General features: G+C 41.8%; 1 protein-coding gene across 1 annotated transcript in view; it reads left to right on the top strand.

The window, feature by feature from the left end:
* The first annotated feature begins 14,894 nt into the window (after positions 1–14,894).
* The window catches only part of DCBLD2 (discoidin, CUB and LCCL domain containing 2), a 46,568-nt gene continuing 38,814 nt past the window's right edge, over positions 14,895–22,648 (top strand). Inside the window, exon 1 of the mRNA XM_057412992.1 lies at positions 14,895–15,076. Coding sequence (XP_057268975.1) covers positions 14,965–15,076 — 112 coding nt within the window. The 5' untranslated portion in view covers positions 14,895–14,964. The remainder of the gene's footprint in view (positions 15,077–22,648) is intronic.

A 22,648-nucleotide genomic window follows, 5' to 3' on the forward strand; every position in this document is an offset into this window, starting at 1 on the left:
ATTCACTCAGACAAGCTGATTAATGGTGTCAGCATTGTACATTTGCTTTGCAATAAATACCAAGCAGATGTTATACTGGCCTATCGCCCCACACTGAGCATGAATCCTGTGAGACCTTGATTTTGATAGCAGCTCAGTTACCAAAAGGTCAAATAGTGTCCCCTAGCCTGTTTTATGCATGAATATGATATTGACTATATTTTGATTCAGGTGTTCTGGGAGGGGCTTTATATTAGAAGCACAGGGTCAAAACCTGGCATGTCAGACTAGGCAAAACATCTGCTGACTGAAAGAGCAATTTTTTCTGTGAAGGTTTCCAGGTTGAGCCAATTGTCAGTTGCTGTCATTATACCTTGTATTTTCTCTCTCAGCAGGTATGCAAGCGAGGTCTTGTAGGGAGAAGTAACGTCTTCTCATTGAGACAATGGGATCTAACAAAAGAATGTCTAAGATACCAGGTCTCTTTAGGTCTGAAATGGAAACCACAAACTCCAAGCTCAATACAGACTGAAAAGGGAACAGTTCTTCCAAAAAATCTGGGTAGAGTTCTCCTCAGGTAACAGGAAATATTAGCAAGAGACAATAAGCCATATATAAGCATTTCATTCAACATGGGCTAAACTTTAGAAATTAACCTACTGAAGTAGAACTGCATTTATTTGACACTGCCATAAGAGAATCAAGTTATGATGCAGATTTCAGAAATGGGCCTGTGACACAAAGTTTGAGTCAGTTCTGAAGTATTCCAAGGTTCAGGAAGTCTTCAGATCCAGGGCTCTTGGGCCTTTCTCACATAATTTACAAAATAGAGACTGTAAACCCACATTATCTGTTGTCTTGGGGCAAAGATTTTGAATATAACATTTTTTCAGATAAAATCAGAATTATTGTTCCCTACCTTCTTGAAATCCAATAGAATTATTGCTATTATTTCATTTACTAGTGTATTATTTTAATATATATATGTGAAATGATTAATATATTAATTTTATATTCCCATGTGGTTTGGGTTGGTTTTTCTCCCAAAATTCTTTATCCATTCTAGGCAAAAAGAAGAAAGAAAATAGAAAAACTACACATTAATCCCATACAGCTAAAACTTAACCTGTCTCAGGGGATGCAAGATATGAATATTCACAGTGCTCTCAGGTATTATAGCCATCTCTAAGGCTCATGGGCTAGCACCCAACTGAATCCCTATTAATACTAAGTATTTATGATATTTAAATACCAGAAGTGTGATAGTATTGTTTTTATGGCATTAAATGTTTGAATGTACTTTGGCTAGAATGGCACAATTATATTGACACATTTACACTGTTCAAAAGTACATCTTCCTTTATGACTGTTCTTGTTCCACATATTCCCGGGACCTTCATTATTTAGCTTAAGTTGAAGAGAATGGATTCAGCTCTGGAGTTCATGATTCACTCTGGTTTTGAAGGGTATGAGTAATATTAAATTCAATATTTCATTCAACTCTAAAAAGACAAACATAAAATGACAAAGAAATATAGATATAACTAGACCATCTTCTCTACTAAGTATACTTTCCTGATAAGTAGACATAGGCTGTTTATATTTCTTCCCCTAATAACAGATGCTCTAGTAACTTGCATTTAATTAAAATAAGTCCTTCTCTGGCTTAGCAACCAACACATTTTAAGCATGTTCATTTAAATTATTGAGAGCTTATATGGACAAAACCCCTAAATGTAATGAGGCTTTTACTTATTGAACACCTTTTATATCCCCAGTGTGTCTTTCCCTGTGTAAGCTGAGTCTTACTTGTGACTTAAAGTGGTTTCTAACCGAATTCATCACCTCCCTTTTCCTTGAATAAGAATTTGCAAGGAAGAAAGCTATTGAAAAGTCAAGGAATAAAGAGAAGGATCACCCTGAACAGAATGGCACTTGTTCCTTCTGCCACTTCAAGTTACTGACTTCCTTGCAGTCTCCATGCATTCATTTGCATAACAGAGGTGATCATCTGGCCTTTACTACAGCAAATTGAATATAAACCAGTTACTGAAATATAAAACACATCCTAGGGAATTCTCTGAACACTGGCATACAAATGAAGACCTTAGTGCTGCCTAGGAATAATGGAGGTGACAGAAGAGAAATATTGGTGTTGCTGATTGACTCTTATTGTTATAAGATGTATGAGAGGCTACAGCAGCATTTCACAGTCTTGGTGAAAGAAATGCTTGTTTTAGTTTATCTCCCTTCTCCCATTGCTGTAAAGTTGTTTAAGAGACTGGGCTTCATATTTCAGTATATAACTTGCCACCAAAACCAGCCACATTTTTGACACTGTTTTGGACTGAATTGGAGACAAGCTGGGAGATTTCTGCTTACACTGAGATATAATCATGTACTTAATGGCCTTATTTTTAAGCACCAAGCCTCATGAAAAGGACCTCCTGATCTGCAACATTTTACTGGGCCATTCTGTTTAGAATACATTTCCAGTTTCCCTGGTAAGACACTATTTTCCTTCTTAACATAAAACCATCTTCATTCTTTTATTCCTAAAATTTAGAAATGAACAGAGAAGCATCGACCACACTCCTACTCAATCTTTTTGACCAGGATTCCCCATCTTTCATGCCTCCTCTGTCACTTAACAGAACTACTACACATACACACTAAGTCCAGGACTTCCTAGGAAAAAGGCACAAGTGTTGCTGTGCTTTCTTTCAGAAAGCCTGTCAGTTACTGCTCTAAGTTCTCTAACCTTCTATTGTATGTTCAATACAGTAATCTCTTCCCCTTTAAGTTTGCCCATAAGATACAATTTAGTGAATCTGTTTCTTCCCATCTGCTGCAACTGGCTGTCCAAGTTCTCCATTACTCTCTTCAAATCAGTTTTCTCTAACATATGTGTAAGTCGCATCTCATTCACTCAAGGAGAGATTGACGCTACTAGGTTGCAATCTCATCCAGCAACTAACATCTCTCTCATGAAGATGGCCTTAATGCCATCATTTTAAGGACTAAACCTAACCTCCTGGTATGCAACATTTTGAGCCATTCTGTTTAGAATATATTTATGTTTAGAATATATTTATGTTTAGAATATATGAAGCACACTGGGGCATGAGTCAGCAGAGAAGCTGCGGTATTGCATTCCAAGAGGAGTGTGTGTCATATTTGCCTCATATATCTGAAAATGGAAAGGGGCTAGGGAACTATTTCCACTCATAAATTTAAAAAAACACTAGAGCTGAAAACACAATGCTATTTTAAGAACATGTGAGGCCAGGGAGTGCAAGTCTATCTTTGGGGTTTATCAAGTTTTCTGGTTGATTTGGGCCATATTTTAAAATTCATAATGGCCATATGCTTACTCTTTCGTAACATCTTTTATCTCTCTTTTTTTTTTTTAATTTAAAATTTTGATTCTTGTCAACTCTCTCACAGTCATTGCTTGCCCGCATCCAAGTGCTGGCAACAACACAACACAACACAAATTTCCTGGGTTTTATAGTAACTGGCAATGCTGTTCTCCAGGGAGAAGTATTAGCCCTGTGCATAAAGCTTGGCTTTCATATAAAACAGCCCTATTTCTGCTTTAAATTTGATCATGATGCTCTTATTTTCATGTCTGTCTTTATTAGTATAGTACAATATTTCTTTTAATGCTTTTAAGATTTTCAGGCTTCCTCCCATTTAAAGTTATAATTCTCTGCTATTTCAATTAAACTCTACACCAATTTTCTTGAAGTCATTTTTGCCTGCAGTTCTAGCTCTTCATTTCATCAGCATCAGTTAAGGGCTGTCCATCAGCAGCACATTACTTAAAGCATACAAAAGATATAATTGACTTTTTATCCTTGATCTGGTGTTTCTAGAATATATTTTCACATTTTGAGTCTCCTCTTTTCACTACAAATCAATTTACTCATCACAGTACTGATATGGTTGCAGCTCAGCTCAGCTCAGTTTGCTTTGGTGGGACTACAACCAATCACACAAAAAAAAAATTAGGCTGCTCTCCAAATTCTTTATCTGGAAGAAACAGAGTTGATACCAATATGTTCATGCTCTGATTCACAACTTTAAGAGCAGGCAAAGTATAAACTCTTGAAAAAAATCAATTTATTTGCTATGGGGATTACTAATCTCATCTGCAGACACAGAAGAATGCCTCTGTTTTTCACACAGAAAATTTTGCTTGAAGATTTTCCTTTTGAATCTTAGCTTCTAGACATTGTCTTCACAGATCCCAAATTGTAGTGTCATAGTCTCACATCAAGTTTCTGTTTAAATCTGAAGCTGCCCTGTAGACAGCATTAGGCACAAATATATTACAACTAAACATTATGCTGTTCCCTGATATTGATGTATGGACACAGTTTTTTCTTTAGGTTGGAAATAAAGACCTGGAACATGTGACACTGAACTCCTCTCTTTCATCTTCATAAGGGTGAAAGAACAGGTCCTCTTAATTATTTTCCTAATTTCATAAATGGGATCTCTTCTCCTCAAGAGTGTAAATATATCAGTAAAGAGCTGAATTAATCCTATAGTAATCATAATATCCTCCTTCAGCTTTCACTAAGACATAGGATTCACTGCATCTAAAATATTTAGACTGCTCAGTACTTCAAAATACTGCTATTATATAAGAGCACCAAACAAGACGCAATTCATCTTTAATATTTTTCTAACTGTTTTCATTTGAAGGATCTTAGTAGTACTGGGCATAGATCCAATAAACATGAACTCGTTCAAGGGTAGAAGATGGTATGAGATCTACCCTCTTATTTTCCTTCTCTATGTTACCATGTTTAAATAAGAAGAAAATAACTTCTTTTTCCCCCAGTATCCCTGAATTGTTTCACATATATAATGGAATAAAATGTAAAAGAAAATTGTTCTTGGAATTTATGCCACCATTTTTTTCCTGATAATAACTTTACGCACAATAAAATTAACAGATGCTGCTTACCAAAGTAACCCTGAACTAAATGTTAAGTGTTTATTCTCTTCTAAAAACATAAACCAATCAGCAACCAAATAACTCTACAGTGTCAAATAAATATGCTTTATGTATAATCATGAGGTTCCTATCTGAAGTGAATTAAATAATAATCTTACATAAATATATCATAGTGGTTTTGTAAATGTGTTTCTGAGGATGAAATTAATTACATACATTGATGTGAATTATATACAATCAAAACCCATTCTGTAACTGGGACTTTGTTGTTATTCTTAAAAAATAAATAAATAAAATGGGAACAAAGAAAAAAAATGAAAACAGAGAGGGAAGTAGAAGGATTTTTAGGGAAAGCTGTAACAAAACCTAGAAATCCCAAATGGGAAGAAACTGAGTAGCCACGAGCAATAGAAGCTAGATCCCAAGGCCTAGATCCAACAGTTTTTTAGTACCACACATTTATCTAGTGCCATAAAGCATACTGCAGGATTCTGGAAGTGTCTGCAAGATCAAGCACCAACCATTCAGACTGGGTGTAGGTTAGTAGTAACAACAGTTAATAAAATAATGTTTAAATATCATGTAAACCACTGAAGCTCCAGAGATGTTTTCATTCTGTAGAAATCATGGTAACTTAAATTACTCACAATTTGTCATGGGTTTTCTTTGGCTATTTAATTTAAAATACTATGGAGCTATTTACTAAACTGAGTTTTCCAAAAAAGCAGAACTGTGGCAAAGGAGAGCAGTAACTTTTTCAATGACAGTTTCTGGTTTAAGTCAAACACTTTAACAATTAAAAATAATAAGAAAAAGGTGGGGGTTTGTTCCAGTGTTGTTGTAGCTATTAAATTATAAAGCTGTATTTTCAATGAATAATATACTTTGAAGCCTGGACAGCTTAGAGATGGCATGTTTTTTTTCCATGGCATATGTCAACCTTGCTTGCTGAGCTGGACCCAGGACCATGGGCAGGACACTGGAGCTATCCATTCTAAGGTAAAAGGGCTACTTACGTAATGAACATTAAATGATATTTCAGAGTGGCACCCTCTGTAAAGAAGTTTGCATTTGCAGTGTTATCTGCTGGATGGTTCACCGTGTCCAGAAGAGTTAAATTAAACACAGCTTCACAGGAATACTAGTAGGAACTAAAACAAAGCAGAAGAACATATTCACTCCCTCACTCTGAGTGGACTTTACTCATGTTAAACTCTTGGAAATGCCAGAAAACATTTTGGCTGAAGAGTATTCTGTAATTTAGTTTAGCTTTGAGTAGTATATACTTCAGATTGTTTGCATACTTAAGGATGAATATCTCAGCAGGTTGCAAGATCTAACCTACAAACTAGATTTTTTAGAAAGCCCTTCCACAAAATTATTGTGCAAGTGAGGCATTTGTCTCTTGTTTTTCTGGTGTTAAGACCTCTACATTTATCAACCAAATTTGACTATTACTGCCACTGTAGCTGTAATCTAAACAACTCTAAGAATATGTTCATTAAGCATATAGCATAATTCTTTTGTCTGGAATTCCACCATAAACAGTGGAATTTGTTTTCTAGAAAAAGAGATAAAGTGATTTAATAATTCACTAGATAGCAGAGAGAAATTGTGAACCTGAGTACAGATCTGGACTTGCTCACAAGTAATTATCTGGGAAAAATGCTAGCAATAACCTTCAGGTGTCTGCTGACATCTGAAAGGAGACATATGACCTTGAGATGCACATACAGCCTTTGCTTTAGCTGGGGGGGGGACACCTTTGTATTTACTGTCACAGAAAAAAACTAGAGCATCTGTGACATTTAAAGATTTCAAGGATAAGGAGATGGAGGTGCTAGCAAAGTCCTAATGTGTTAATATCATGAAGTCCATAACTTGTCTGGTTTAAATGCATTATTTCTTTTCTTTACATTCAGAAGCATCAAACCTTTTCAGAATAAATTTTTATTTCAGTTAGAGAACATGGGTAAGTAACTACAGAAAATGGAAAGTTGAAAATCTCTTTTGCTCATTTACAACATCCCCTGTCAACAAAGTCTCCCCTTAGCATTCTCTTCTTCAAACTGAAGATGTCCAGCTCTCTCAGCCTCTTCATATGCATTATATTCTCCACCCCTAACCATTTTGGAGGCCTTCTGACTGATTCTCTCCCATATGTCAATATTGTTCTTGTACAGGAGGAAACCAAAACTGGACACAGTGCTCAGAAGTCTTATGAAAGATTACACTGCAGTTGTTTCCAAATGACCCCCATCCTGTACTGTTGCATGGGGCTATTCTTTCCCAGATGCAAGACCCTGCAATTGCTCTTGTTGGACTCCAGGAAGTTCACATCAGCCTGTGCCTCCAGACTGTGAAGCTCCCTCTGAATAGCAGCCCTGCCCTCCAGCTGAGTTCAGCTTTCAAAATACAACAAAAGAATGTAAAAGCTAGAGAGCCATGGTGGAAAAGAAGCCCTATGCATCAGAAGCCTCTCAAGGGAAATGAGAGAACCAGATGGAGATCATAGTTTCATTTACCTCTAGAAGTTACTCACAATGGGAAGGAGACATTGCAGAGATGTTTAATTGGCTAGGCATTCTTCTATCAAGCAGCAAGAAGTTGGTTTGATCTTCTATCTTACCATCTTGAACAAAAATATTTGTGCTGATTTCTTAAGGCAACTTGCCTTATGATATTGGCATCATAGGATGCTATATTTGCATTTGCTTTGCACAACACTTAATTATGAATGTCTTTTGATTTGATGACAGGGACAGTTCTAAATCACATACTAAAAGGGATTCTTTATTACACAGTTGTGTTTCCCCCAGAGGAGATGCCTGGGGCCTCTCACAGTTGAAAATGCGTAGTACTCTGCAGGTGGTCTATTTAAATTCATTTTGTGCTGAAATCTTCTGAGAAGAAGGAAGGTTCTGAAAGCCAAGAAGACCATCTGGATTTATCTAGTTCTTCAGATTGTTTTTGTTGCATAAATAGCATGCAGTAAGACAAGCCATCCAAACAGAATTGCTAGTGGAACCATATTCCTAATTCTTTGGCTTCAGAGAGTCCATAAATCTTTAAGGCTTTTAGGGTGTATAAATGTCATAGTTTGTACCATTTCTGTCAGGATGGTGTTCCCTTTGCAAAATATGTGACCTAGGGCTCCACATAAACCATTTAGGGTCAGCAAATATGGCTTTGGGACAAATTTCCAAGATAGATTAAGCAAATTTGGCTTTTAGGAATTCTGCAAGTTTTCACACCCCTCTTGGAAATCAATCCTCTCACAGATGCAGATATCCTTTTTAATGGACAAATAAAAGCCTTTAGAACAGTCAAATCAAGGTAATGAAACACCCCACACAGCCTTCACAACAGAAAATAATGCAGGAGGAAACCTCTCTCAGGTCCACCAGAGACCGCTATTGATTAATGTGCTCAGATGCTCCTGTTAATGCACCAAACTACTAAGCCACAAATTATTCAAGGAGTGATTTTTCCAGTACACAACAAATGCCACTAATGATTAGTGATCTTAGGAATGTGCTCTCTCAAAAAGGATGTTATTGTAGTGATATAACTGCTTCATGTGACCTGTGGCAAGAACGTCTGTGTCTGGTGAATGGAAAACAAACGCATACAAATTACTGTCGATTCATCTTCCATTATGCATTGCAGGGTGTCTTGGTGACCATTACATCTTACAAGTGGACTTAAACCAGCCTCAACTGAGATATCCTTCCATTATCTCTGCCTTCATTGGGGTCTCTTCGTCTGCTGTTAAAAAGATTTCAAAAGGGGCAAAAATAGGAAATGTACTAAAATCCTCATGTTTAACATTGCCTAAATATATAAGAAACCACTCCCTGGCAGCTGTGGCACAACTGTCGGCCAAATGAGTAAAAAATGTGCATCACAATTTTTCTCTCTTTAGTCTGAGCAACCAAATCTATTCTGGATTCTTCCATGATTTGTCACAAATGGTATGGCTGGTATGCTCTGCAGTGATATGGTTGGCATGGAAGGAAAGAGAATGCTGTACCTGTTTCTTTGTGGGAAAAAAAAAAAAAAAAAAAAAAAAAAAAGCCTTAAAAAAGCTCTGAGCACAGACTTGGACATAGTTCAGTTTTCATCATGTTAACGAGGAACAGTAATGTTAAAAACAACTGCCCCAGGGAGCGCGAGTGACCAGGAGCGCAGCGAACAGAGCGGACAGAGTGGGCAAACAGAGCGGGTCGAGGCAGTTTGTGCGGCAGTTCGCGCGGGCAGGCAAACGGGATGGTGAGCACTCGCCATATGACCAGGGCTTGGTCCGGGAGCTCTGCTCTGGCTGCCCCGGCGGTGGCCAGCGTAGGCACCCAGACAGAGCCGATGAGAGGGGAGGCTGCAGTGCAGAGCTCGGGGTGTAGAGAGTGCATGCACTGGTCTGGTGAGGGGAGGGTGCACGATGGGCAGGGCTGCACTCGGTGCTCCCTGATGGAGGCCTTCCTGGAGCAGATGGCTGAGCTGCGGGACGCTGTTAATAGACTGCGAGATGTCAGGGAAGCTGAGAGGAAGCAGGAATGGTTGCTCCAGGCCCAAACTGTGCAGGGGCCTCGAGCTTCCCCTCTAGCTCATGAAGGAAAGAAGGAGACCGTTCACCTGGGAAGCTGGGAATTAGTGACAAAAAAAAAACAAACAACAAAAAAAGGAGGAAAAGGACAATCAAAAGCAAGGGGCTTCCTCCTAAATCTGAGGTCCCCATGCAGAACCGCTTTGCTGTCCTGCAGGGGGCTAGTGAGGAAACGCGCTCGAGCCAGAAACAGCCGGCTGATGCACTGCTAAAGAAGACCTCTACTGGTGCTGCCAGGAAAAAGCGGCGAGTTGTAGTAGTAGGGGACTCTACACTGAAAGGGACAGAAGCACTTGTCTGCCGGCCAGACCCCATCTTAAGGGAGGTGTGTTGCCTACCAGGGGCACGGATCAGGGATGTGGCAGAGAGGCTGCTGCTCTGGTAAGTCCCACGGACTATTACCCACTCCTGGTGATATATGTGGGTGCTAGGGATATAGATAGCAGTAGCCTGGGGAACATAAAGAAGGACTACAGAGCCCTGGGAGAGATGGTTAGGGGCTCTGGAGCTCAGATAGTCTTTTTGTCAATTCTCCAGGATACAGGGGAGGACCTTAAAAAAGCTAGGAGGATTAGCCAGGTTAATAACTGGTTAAAAGGGTGGTGTCATAGTCAGGGGTTTGGGTATCTTGAACACGAGACTCAAGCTTGTAGGCCAGGTCTAGTGGGGGCTGGTGGAGCTGCTCTGATGAAGAAGGGAAAGAGCAGTTTTGGTAGGAGGCTTGCCAGACTGGTCAAGGAGGCTTTAAACTAGATGTGTTGGGGGAGGGGGGCATCATTCCATCCCAACACACCCAGTCAGTTGCCAGCACCTATAATAAATGCTCGGAGCGATGTAGAGATATCCCAGCTGCTCCAGCCAATGAGCCAGCTTCAGTTGGAGCTCAGCTCAGATGCCTCTATACAAATGCCCGTAGCATGGGGAACAAACAAGAGGAATTAGAGATGTGGGCATGTCTACGGGGGTATGATATAATAGGCATCACAGAAACGTGGTGGGATGGCTCCTATGACTGGAGTGTTGGAATGGAAGGTTACAGGCTCTTTAGGAAAGACAGGCCTGGCAGGCGGGGAGGGGGAGTTGCCCTTTATGTTAGGGATAGGCTGGAGAGTATGGAACTCTGTCTGGGGACAGGTGAGCAGTCCACAGAGAGTTTGTGGCTCAGGGTTAAAGGGAATATAGCTATGGGAGACATTACTGTGGGCATCTGTTACAGACCGCCTCAACAAGGAGAACCTGTGGATGAAGCACTCTATAGACAGATAACAAAAGCCTCACGCTCACAGGACCTTGTTCTCATGGGTGACTTCAACCACCCCGACATCTGTTGGAAGGACGGTATGGCCCGGCACAAGCAATCCAGGAGGTTCCTGGATTGTGTGGAAGACAACTTCCTTCTGCAAGTAATAGAGGAGCCGACACGGAGAGGTGCCGTGCTTGACCTCGTGCTCACAAACAGGGAAGGGCTCATTGGAAATGTGACGCTCCAGGGCAGCCTTGGACGCAGCGATCACGAGATGGTCGAATTTGAGATCCTCAGGACAGTGAGAAGAGCGTGCAGCAAGCTCACTGCCCTGGACTTCAAGAGAGCAGACTTTGGCCTCTTCAGGAACCTGCTTCGGAAGGTTCCATGGGATACAGCCCTAGAGGGCAGGGGGGCCCAAGACTCTTGGTTGATATTCAAGGATCACCTGCTACAAGCTCAGGAGTGTTGCATCCCAACTAGAAGGAAGTGCAGCAGGAGGGCCAGGAGACCTCCTTGGATGGATAAGGAGCTGCTGAGGAAAATTCAAATGAAAAAAAGAGGCTTATAAAAAGTGGAAGCAAGGACAGGCAGCCTTGGAAGAGTACAGGGATGCTGTCCGGGAAGCTAGGGACCAGGTTAGGAAAGCTAAGGCCCAGTTAGAATTAAACTTGGCTAGGGATGTTAAGGATAACAGGAAGGGATTCTACAGGTATGTAGGAAATAAAAAACAGACTAGGGAAATAAAAAACAGACTAGGGACAACGTAGGCCTCCTCTGGAAGCTCTCAGGAGAGCTAGCTACAGAGGATTTGGAGAAGGCTGAGGTTCTGAATGACTTCTTTGCCTCGGTCTTCACTGTCAAAGGCTCTGACCAAACCACCCAAGTCTTGGAAGGCAGACTCAGGGACTGTGAGAATGAAGACCTCGGGCCCACTGTAGGAGACCATCTTAAAAATCTGAACATGCACAAGTGCATGGGTCCTGATGAAATCCATCCGCGGGTCCTGAAGGAGCTGGAGAATGAAGTTGCTAAGACGCTGGCCATCATATTTGAGAAATCATGGCAGTCAGGTGAAGTTCCCAATGACTGGAAAAAGGGAAATATAACCCCCATTTTCAAGAAGGGGAAAATGGATGATCCAGGGAATTACAGACCAGTCAGTCCCACCTCTGTGCCTGGCAAAATCTTGGAGCAGATTCTCCTGGAAGGCATGCTAAGGCACATGAAAATCAACAAGGTGCTTGGTGACAGCCAGCATGGCTTCACGAAGGGGAAATCCTGCCTGACCAATTTGGTGGCCTTCTATGATGGGGCTATTGAACTGACGAGACAGGGGTAGAGCAGCTGATGTCATCTACCTGGACTTGTACAAAGCGTTCGACACTGTCCCACACAACATCCTTGTCTCTAGATTGGAGAGACATCAATTTGATGGCTGGACCACTCTGTGGATAAAGAACTGGCTGGATGGCTGCACACAAAGAGTTGTGGTCAATGGCTCAATGTCCAGCTGGAGACCAGTAATGAGTGGTGTCCCTCAGGAATTTGTTGTTGGGACCAGTCTTGCTTAACATCTTCATCACTGACATGGACAGTGGGATTGAGTGCACCCTCAGCAAGTTTGCCGATGACACCAAGCTGTGTGGTTCGGTTGATACGCTGGAGGGAAGGAATGCCATCCAGAGGGACCTTGACAAGCTTGTGAGGTGGGCTGATGCCAACCTTATGAAGTTTAACCATGACAAGTGCAAGGTCCTACACCTGGGTCAGAGCAACCCCAGGCACAGCTGCAGGTTGGGAAGAGAAGAGATTCAGAGCAGCCCTGCGGAGAAGGACTTGGGGTGCCGGTTGATGAGAAAATGAACATGAGGCGGCAGTGTGCGCTTGCAGCCCAGAAAGCCAACCATGTCCTAGGCTGCATCAAAGGAGGTGATCCTGCCCCTCTACTCTGCTCTTGTGAGACCTCACCTGGAGTACTGTGTGCAGTTCTGGTGTCCTCAACATAAAAAGGACATGGAACTGTTGGAACAAGTCCAGAGAAGGGCCACGAGGATGATCAGGGGACTGGAGCACCTCCCATATGAAGATGGGCTGAGAAAGTTGTGTCTGTTCAGCCTGGAGAAGAGAAGGCTGCGTGGAGACCTCATAGCAGCCTTCCAGTATCTGAAGGGGGCCTATAGGGATGCTGGGGAGGGACTCTTCATTAGGAACTGTAGTGACAGGACAAGGAGTAACAAGTTAAAACTTAAACAGGGGAAATTTAGATTGGATATAAAGAGGAAATTCTTTCCTGTAAGGGTGGTGAGGCACTGAAATAGGTTGCCCAGGGAGGCTGTGAATGCTCCATCTGTGGCAGTGTTCAAGACCAGGTTGGACGAGGCCTTGGGTGAGATGGTTTAGTGCGAGGTGTCCCTGCCCATGGCAGGGGGGTTGGAACTTGATGATCTTAAGGTCCTTTCCAACCCTAACTATTCTATGATTCTATGAGTCTGTGATCTTGATAGAGTAATTTACAAAGAGCTGGTGATGGTGGATGTTATTGAAAGGATGTTATTTCAAAAAGAGATAACTAATTAAACTTCTTGTACTACATACAGACAGATGCTCCTCCACATGTCCCATTCCACACTGTTCACCTCCACCTCACCTGTATTCCCATTAACACAAGCTTGAGGTCCTTTCCAACCCTAACTATTCTATGATTCTATGATTCTAACTAGTAAACCTCATCTACATAGTTCTTCAAGCAACTCTGTGGATTGGGAAAGACTGACTCCTGAGGTAGTTTTCCTGCCTTTTCAGTTGAGTCAGCACTGGACTTCACCACTGGCCAGGAAAGCAGTATCTGTTTCACAAAGCTGTTCAAGAGAGGAAGCAGAGAATGATTTCTTCCTTAAGACATTTTACACAGCGGAACCACTAGGGCTGGCCACCACCAGGACATGGGGTTGACTTGCAGTGGCCCTTCCACAGCAGAAAAGATGAACCATGAGGCCTGTACTGTCTGAGAGGCTGATCTTTGGAAGCTGATCTTTGGAGTCCCAAGTCCCTTTGCTTTGTGGTGAGAGTATGGGCAGTGGAAGGCTGAGGAGGTTTCAATTCTGAAGCTGACAGAAGTGTAAAATGATGTCTGTGTGGGGGCTGCTCTTGTTCCCTAGAAGGAAGCAAGGCCGGGACTGTAGGTGTGTATGCATGGCCACAATGTTTCATCAGCATCTGAAAATTACATTGCTTTCATCTACCACGGAAAAACAGGTAACAAGGTGTTCCCTTCCATCATGATGATGGCGTTACAAAGGTAATTCTTTGATCCTACCAGTGTTTAGGATGCTTTTCTCCCAAAACATGCTTTCTTGACAACCATGGGGAACTGTTTCAGTATGGTAACAGCTACCACAAGTCTCTGCAAATGTGCTATTTTGCTTTTTGTTACGATTCCAAGACTTGAAAGTTTCTTATTTTAAGTATCTATTCCCTATGGGTGAATTTATCCTCCTAAAGCAAGCCTCCCAATGACACACTGTAAATGTTCAAAAGCTAGATAACAAGAACTAAAATTGCAGTGGCTTGGGTCTTATCTGCCGATCCCATGCTTTCTAGAGCCGAATTCTCATGTGTGATCTATGACACCAGTTTATCCTCTTCTGTTAACAACAGCAACAGCAGTGCTTCCAGAGAATTTTGTTTTTTTCCAGTCAATTTTGCCTCACTTAATCTCTACTTTGGGGGAAGAGGGAAGTTAAATACTTGTAGCCAACTCGTTAAGGAGGACGGAGATGGAATACAGAGAAGTAGGGGCTGATTTCCTAGGGACCCTGTTTCGGGGCCGCTAATCCCGAGCTGGCCGCCCCGGCGGCGCCGCCCGCCTTCCTGCGCACCCCTGCAGCGCCCGGGACGGGGCTAGGGCCGGGAGCCGCCAGCGGGACGCCGGGGCTCGCGGCGACACCTGGGGCAGCCTCTCGGCGGCGGGGCGGGGGAGCGGCAGGAAGCGGGGCAGAGCCGCGCACCCGGAAGCGGTTGGGCCGGCTGCAGGGGGCTGCTGGCGGCGCGAGCTCGCTAGCTGGCTCGCAGGCGCGTCCCGCTCGGCGGCTGCGGGGCACAGACGCGGCCGGGCTCGGCTGCCCTGCAGCCCGCGATGCCCTCGGGCTGCCGGGTACGCCGCGGGGCATGGTGAGCCCTGGGCTGCAGCTCCCTGCGGGGACTCGGCAGGCGGCCTCTCCGCTCCGCCTCAGCCTCCTGCTCCTGCTGCTGGTGCCGCGGGGCACCGGGGCGCAGAAAGGTGGGTGCGAGAGCGGTCGGGCAGGGCGGCAGCGGGCGAGGGAAGCCCACGCTCTGGAACATGGCTGCATGGCGAGGGGGGGAGCCCCCATCTCTGTTCTGCCCCTCAGCATGTGGCCCCACTCCCCGAGTCTGCCCACTCCCTGTCCAACAAAGGGCGAAAGAAGAGCCCCATTCTCGGCAGCTCCCTTTTCGTCGTCCTCACTCCCACCCTGTGGGGCGGCCGCCCCGTCGGGGAGTGTGGGGCTCCCTCAGGTGGGGGGGGTTGACCAGTTCCAGCCCCAGGGGGAGCCGGGGGCGGGAGGGCTTCACCCGGGCGGGGCGCGGCTGAAGTGGCGGGAGGCGCTGGGCTGTGGTGGTAGATCGGGGACACAAGGCCAGTCTGAAAGCGGAGGGCGCGCTGGCGTTTGTTGTCCTGAGCCACAGCCAGCTGCTGGGGGAGGCTGCCCACACAAGCTGTGTATGAAGAGGTGTGAGCCAGGAGGGGATAAAGGGGAGATTCTGCTTGCTCTGAAAATAAACTTACACGTGCCCAAGAGCATGTAGAAGTGTACATGGGGTGAGCGTCTAGAATGTGTGATGGAAGGGGGTAGCTTTTTGGGGTTTTGGTGGGTTTTTTTTTAAGAGAAATTGGTGAGATTTGTCCTCCTCGGGTGGAATTAGTTCATTAGGCTTTAGCACAATTTGGTCAATTCATAGCAGAAGATCAGAGGATGCCACAGTAACTGTCACTTTGATCATATGCTTGGGAGAAAGTGTTGGGAGTGAATGTTTTGACAACATCTTGAAACTTTCACTTGTTGAATACAGGGGCTGAGAAGAGAAATTTTGTGGTTTTTGATTCCATTTGCTTCTTGCACCGGTCTTGCTTTGTTTTGGAAACTCACCTCTTGTTATCACATAACTTTGTCTACATCTCAAAGAGAGATGTAAATGTATTTGAATGTCCCAAACTCTGTATTAAAATGCACAAAGGGAATCAAAAAGTGTATGCGCTGTACTGTTAAACATATATTTCATGTTTTTTGAATGGAAAAGGTCAGAGATACCTCCACAGATCAACGTAGTCAAGTTGACTTACCTTTTGCCCTTATTTCCAGCTAACTGCATTTAGTTTTAAGTATGTTCCTGTACACATAAGATATTGCTAGTATGCATTTGACATACCTGATTTTGTTTGTGTTTAATTTATGATGGAGGAGGAGAAGTTCCATTTGCTTTTGAGACGAAATTGGGCAATTTTAACATTTAGCCTTTTGAAGACTGTGGCTGGATGAGTCAGGTAGCAGCAAGGTGTTCATGCTGTAGGAGCATCACACTCGAAGTACTAGTGCTGACCTGACACTTATCTGACCTTTTGGTGAGCAGACTGAGTTTGTTATTCTAGGAGAAAACTGAAATAACTGTGTGGGGTAGGGAAGAGTCATAATTTTCCTCCACATTACTGAGTCGGATTGGCGCAGTGAGTAATCAGAGGTGCGCTAAAGGGAGTGGGACCATGCAGCAAAAAGTGGGACCACATGGACAGCAGGCTTTTAGATATGCTGTTCACTTTACCTTTCTGTACTCTGAGAAATTGCTGAAGAGTTCCTACCCAGAATTTCAATGCAGCGTTCCTTCTTGTTTGCACAGAAATCTTGCTTTTGGGCAGGAAGGGAACCTCTTTATTGACAAGCTTCATTTTATTTGGTAACATAAAACAGAGCTTGTCTTAAGGTTAGGGTCTGTGGTGGTGTTAAATACAATGCTTTCCAGTATGAGAAATTGTTGGGAGCTTCTAAGAAAAGCTCTGCTTGCGAGGGACTGTTTCCTTGCCAATGTTTTTTTTTCATTTATCTTATTCCAGAGAAGGTTGAGGAGCAGATATCCTGTATCTTTAAATGCTGGCATAGTTCTAATTTCATACAGAAATGAAACTGTTGTCTTGCTCATGAAGGGTCTGTCCAAAGCAGTTACTAAATTAGTGTATTAAATGTATGCACAGGCTTCTAAAATAATATGTTGATTGCCAGCGGAAGTACCCAAGGCCTAAGAAATTCCACAGTTAAAGTTGGTTTTGAGCTCTTTTATAAAAATGCTGTGAGTGATACTATGAAGGAACCTAGACTCATTTGTTATGTTAGGGAGGCTGATCCTCTGTTAATAAGCAACTGTTCATTTTCTTTTCCACTGTTGAGCACCTCTAAGCCTCACATACTGCATGGTATTTAAATCTTGTTATGAAGATAGAGCATTTTCATATCTCACATGCTTTTCTTTAGAGCACCTCCCTAATATGAACTAATTTAAAAATAACGATATGGTTTTGGTCAATGTGAAACTTGTTTTGAATATTGGGTCAAGTGGTCCTCCTCCCCTTCCAGACAGCTGCAAACTAAGAAACGAAAAAGTGCAAGTACTGCTGTGCTTTTCACTTGGTAGCCTACAGCGTTATCATGTAGGATTGGAGTGGGATTTTTTTTTCAATCTATGATGTTGAAAATCACTCAGTATATGTAGTTCAGCATTCTTTGTTCAAGGTCTTGAACCTGAGCATCTAGCTGTCTTGGAAAATATGAGCATTTTGTATGCGATTAAACACCTTCAGAAACACTGAAAAAGACTCAACAGCAAAGTAGCCTGTACTGGGTTTCATACAGGCTAATGCATCAGGCACTGTCCAGCCAATGGCTGTGCAAATCAGCTCTTGTGATTTTGATGCAATTGTATAGTGACTTTAGCTCCTGGTTGCAATGAAATTGATATTTCAGAAATACTTCAAGTGTTTTATTTGTTTTACGTGTAATTAAGCAAGCTGGCACCATGTAAGCTTCCCGATCTTTGTGGCTTACATTTTGAGAAGCAGTGCTCATAACAGATGCTCAGCTATTGTCATAAATTTGGAATGGCCTTTTCGTTAGTTAAGTTGAACTTTTGGGGGGATTTAGAAAAACACAGCTAAAAGAAATGGTTGCTTAGTAGAAGTTGAGTAATGTCTTAGTTATTCTGAAGGTATGAAGACTGTGGGGCAAAAACTTTGTCATCACACATGTAGTTTGGTAGCTGTCTGTTGGAATTCCTAATGGATACTGATTTGCATATAGAACTGGAATAAAGCCTTAAGTTACAAATAAACTTTAGATTCTATAGTTGATTCCCAAGTGATTCAAAGCAGATTTGTTTGCAACCTTTCCTTTAAAAAAACCCCTAACTACGGATGCTTGTTTTTGAAAGTGATTCTCCTATTCCATTCTAAACAAATACCAACCCACGAAGATGTTATGTGCTCAAACCTCATTGAAGAAAGTACAAAAAAGTGATTTATCACTGTAGCTTAAAAATGTTTGCTTTAATGTAGCAAAGAATTTTTGAATGTGTGGTGCTGGGTTACCATGACCTAAAAAGCTGAGTGAAAGAACTGATGACTCTGTGTACGTTGAGCCTAATTAAATATTTTTCCATGGCCTTGTGTTTTGTGGTTGAACTGCAGTATTCCTGGATCTGTTGTGTGTTCCCTGCTCCTCTTCATTTCCCCTGTGTGCCCTCCCCTTCTCTCCACAGTGGTCCTGCTCTTACCGCTACTTGTCCATCCGGCAGTGCAACAGGTTACGGTGGCTTTGGCTGTGGCCGGTCCAGAATCAGGCACGTGGTGATCCATCAGCCTAGCCTCTGCATTTCTGTAGAATCTGGAAAAGCTTGTGGTCATTCATGTGTTGGTGGCTGAAACAAACAACTGTGGCAACTGTTGCAGCTTCCTGGCCGCTTGCTGTACAGGGCTGTCTTAGTGCCTTTGTCACTGAAGTATGGCATTTTGCTCCCGCGATGCTGAGTTCAGATGTTCCAGGGACAGTTGAGAAGACTAGAGCTAGCTGTGTGATTTTGTGAACTTTGTTTCATCTTGCAAATAACTGTCTGTCCCTTTTGGTCACTAAGGTAGATTTAGAAGAGAGGTGGCTTGATTTGAGGACAAAGAGAAGGTGACTCTAACTATATATCCATGAGCTGGGCAAGAAGGAGGGAGAGAGGCTGTAGCTTCTCCCTTGATGTCCTGTAAGAGATTATTTCCTCCTGGAAGAGGGGATGGACAAAGGTTCAAGCTGCCAAGGTAGCCCATTGCAAGTGTCTTTTTTTTTTTTTCTTGCTTCAGAGACTTCCTGGCGTGTAAATACAAAGCACCACCATAAAAACTTCTGCCATATGAGCAGTTTGCATGTGTTGTCCTTCATGCAAGTGCTGTTTTCTACATTTGCTAAATTAGATTGGGTGGTGTCTTATTGCCCTTTGTATCCATTGTCCTTGGCTGGGCTCATCTTTGAGGAACAGTCACAGCCAAACCCATAAGAAATTAGTTTGATTAAAAAGACCCCCCAGATCTTTAGATTAGAGATTTATTATCCCTAAAATTAACATGAGAATAAGTGTTTTATGATGGGAGAGCAGCCCTTTGTTTTAGCCATTTGGTTTTGCTAATAGGACAGTTTTACTTAAGAAGCAGACTGTTTTGATGATGGAGTTTTGTGGAACTCTTGAGGATTCAGGGGTTAGGATTAGGCCGGAGTGCTGAGGCAAATCCCCTTCATCCTTATTCTGAGAAGTATGGAAGAGTTTTTCAAGACTGCAGTTTAAAGTCCTGCTAGGTTTATCTGGCATGTTGGATGATTCAGCTATTCTGATGCTTTTTTTTCACTTCCCAGCATTGTGTCTTGGAGATAGAAGTAGTGAGGAGGAGGGGGAGCACTGTGTAGAGGAATGCTGTTCCTGGGGGCGGGAGTGAGCTGGTATTGGAAGTATAGACCTACACCCAGTGAAAATTCTTTGCTTTTGAAAACAAGAATCTCTGAAAAGTTATTTTTCCTCTTCCAGTTAACTAACTGAGCCTTATTTGAAGTGGTTAGGCTGGGTCTGCTGGGCAGAAAGTACATCCATGTGTTCTGCAGAGCCATCCTTTCTGGGAGTTTGCTTGTAGTGCTGATTCTGTTCAGGCTAGCTCATCTTTGGGAGCCTGTTGAGGTTGTGCTAGTCTAGTCTACTCTAAAGAAAGCAGGGATTATCATTTTGTATAAATACTCCTAAAGGTCTCATACTTGATCCCAGAATGTATTACATTTTGCTTTGTATTTAAGCAGTACAATGCACGTTGGTTCTATATATACGTGTGTGTGTGTACACAGCTATAAAGATTCTATCTGAGCTAGTGGTAAAAAGGTTCTTTCAAAAGCTTGTATGCCATTACTGCATGCATCTCAAGATAGTGACCTTCTAGCATATTAGTGCAGTCTTTAGGAAAATTATTTTAGTGCTACTGAACAGAGAGGTTCAGCTTTCCAGATTTGGAGGACTGTTTTCTTATTCATATAAGAGAAAAATAATCTGTCTCCTTTTTCTGCATTTCTGTCACCTGCTTTATACTCTGGGAAATGATGCATTAGGTTTTTAATGTGATCACTGCTGTTCTGTATAGTTTCTGTCATCAGCTAGTTAAGTGCCAACTTGAATGCATCAGCTTTGATAACTCAGATAATCTTCAGTATAAATGCAGTTCTTGTTGGAATTGCTGTTCACTGTATTTACCAGTGTTTCTGTATTGGTTATTTTATCCATCTTATGAAGGGGTTTAAATAAGCTATTGTGTGTCGCCCCCACTTTTGTAGCTGCACCCTGTGCTTTGGGGAAGCAGTTAGGATTACCTGAAATTTGTTTTGTAGTCAAAGGATTTCCCTCTCCTCCTGCACTTTCTCGTTAAGAGTTGCTTTTAGATTGATTTCTTTATTAAATATTATTGAACATATGTGTTTCTTTTTATAAAATAGTGGTATAGTTGAAACCATTGTCCAGGGGTAGACTGAATTTACTAAACTGAGGTTTGGAGAGGGGAACAGTAGCAATGTGAACATAAAAGACTATGCAGTAATTTGCATTAAAATAGGATCTTTAAAATTTTCAGTGCTGTTTTTTTATATAGAGTGATGGGTTATTACCTTTGAAGCCTGTTCATTAATGTTTTAAGACTGTGAAATACCCAATTTTGCTAAGCTTCATGCTTTGCCTTCCATTATTTGAGGCGAGCAGCTTGAACTGTGCTATGCATGTTTTATTGTTTATATTTGAACACTTTTTATGTTATTTGAATTAAAAATCGTACTTGAAAATGTGATAATGATTTGACATTTGGACCACAGAACAACACTGACTTTGAAAAAATGCTTTCGTTGAAGAATTCTTTGTCTAGTGTTTGGAAAAGAAAACAAACCCCAACTGCTGGATGAGTTCTAATAAGGTAAATCCTTTCGAAGAAAAAGGGTTCTGGAAGCAGTATATGTGTATATGGGGGCTCAATATGTGCTTGTCAGATATGCTTGCTGTTAATTTTTGCTAATATAAAGAGGATGTTTTGGCCTCTTCACTGGTCTCTGTGTGTGATAGATGTTCTGCATTTTGATTCAATCATTATTTCTTACAGTTATTTGACTGCTGATCTTAAGAATCTCTGTTCTTACCATTTTACCAAAAGTACTAAGTTTCAAATTTTTCACTGAATGAACTTCTGTCTTACTAATAGAAATTCCATGCATTTAGATTTTGAAGGGTAACACAATGAGGAAAGTTCCAGTTCTGCACCACTCTTATGATAGCACACATAGCTACTGCATTAGTAAATGTTTTTTTGTAAGCTGAATGAAGTTTATGAACCTAGCTGTGTCATTCTTGGCAGCAGTAGTATTGAATAATAAGGAATTCACCCATATGCCATAGATAAAGTAGGTATATTTTTACAGAATATCTTAGAAACGGTTTGGTTGGTGTGGTTTTGTTTTGTAAAATAGTTAAAATTTTTCTCTCTCAAGATACCTTTAAATCAAGTAAGAAAACTTTCTTGAAAGTTAAATTTCATGCAATATCCTAAATTTCATTTGGCTAGAATCATGACTAGCCAACTGTAAGTAGCTGTGGTATACAAGAAAACATACTTCAAAGGGCCCTTCTGTGAATCCATCTTTAGTAAAATGGCCTATAAATTAGGATCAGAGAGACTCAAACTTGCCACTTTTTTTCAAGAGGTAAAGTTTGGAGGCTGTTTATGTTGTTTGCTTGTTGTTTTTTTTTTGTTTGTTTGTTTTAAAGAAATGCTTCTCTGTTGCTTTCTTTAAGCCAAAGTCTTCCATAGCAAGTGTGTTCCATCAGTTTTATTAATTGTAGTGTTAAAAAAAAAAAAAAAGGATATTTTCAGATTTATTTTTTTTCTGTTCTGTGTGGGTGTCGTTGGTTTTGTTTAACATTTCATATTGTTCAGTGAAAGTTTCAAATAAGTATATTGTATTTTAACACTCCTGCATTCTTTATGATGTGAAAACTCAATTCAGCTCCAGCAAAACCACGGGAGACAATGATATTCCATGGATGAGGCATCACTTATGCACTGAAAATGAAAATCAATATTCAGATTATCTGTATGCTTTATTAAACACTCCCCACTTTATAAATTCCCTTGTTAATCCCCACTCTAAACCTTCCTCCCAGATTTTTGAAGTTCTTTGCAAAGTTACTTTTTCAAGGAAGAGGTTTTGTCACCCAGGATTGGGATAGTATCCATCAG

This window comes from Pezoporus wallicus, unplaced genomic scaffold, assembly GCF_028554395.1.
Source record: "Pezoporus wallicus isolate ANWC-B61680 ecotype Strahan unplaced genomic scaffold, APGP_CSIRO_Pwel_v1 contig_6484, whole genome shotgun sequence".
In the NCBI taxonomy this organism is placed as follows: Eukaryota; Metazoa; Chordata; class Aves; order Psittaciformes; family Psittacidae; genus Pezoporus; species Pezoporus wallicus.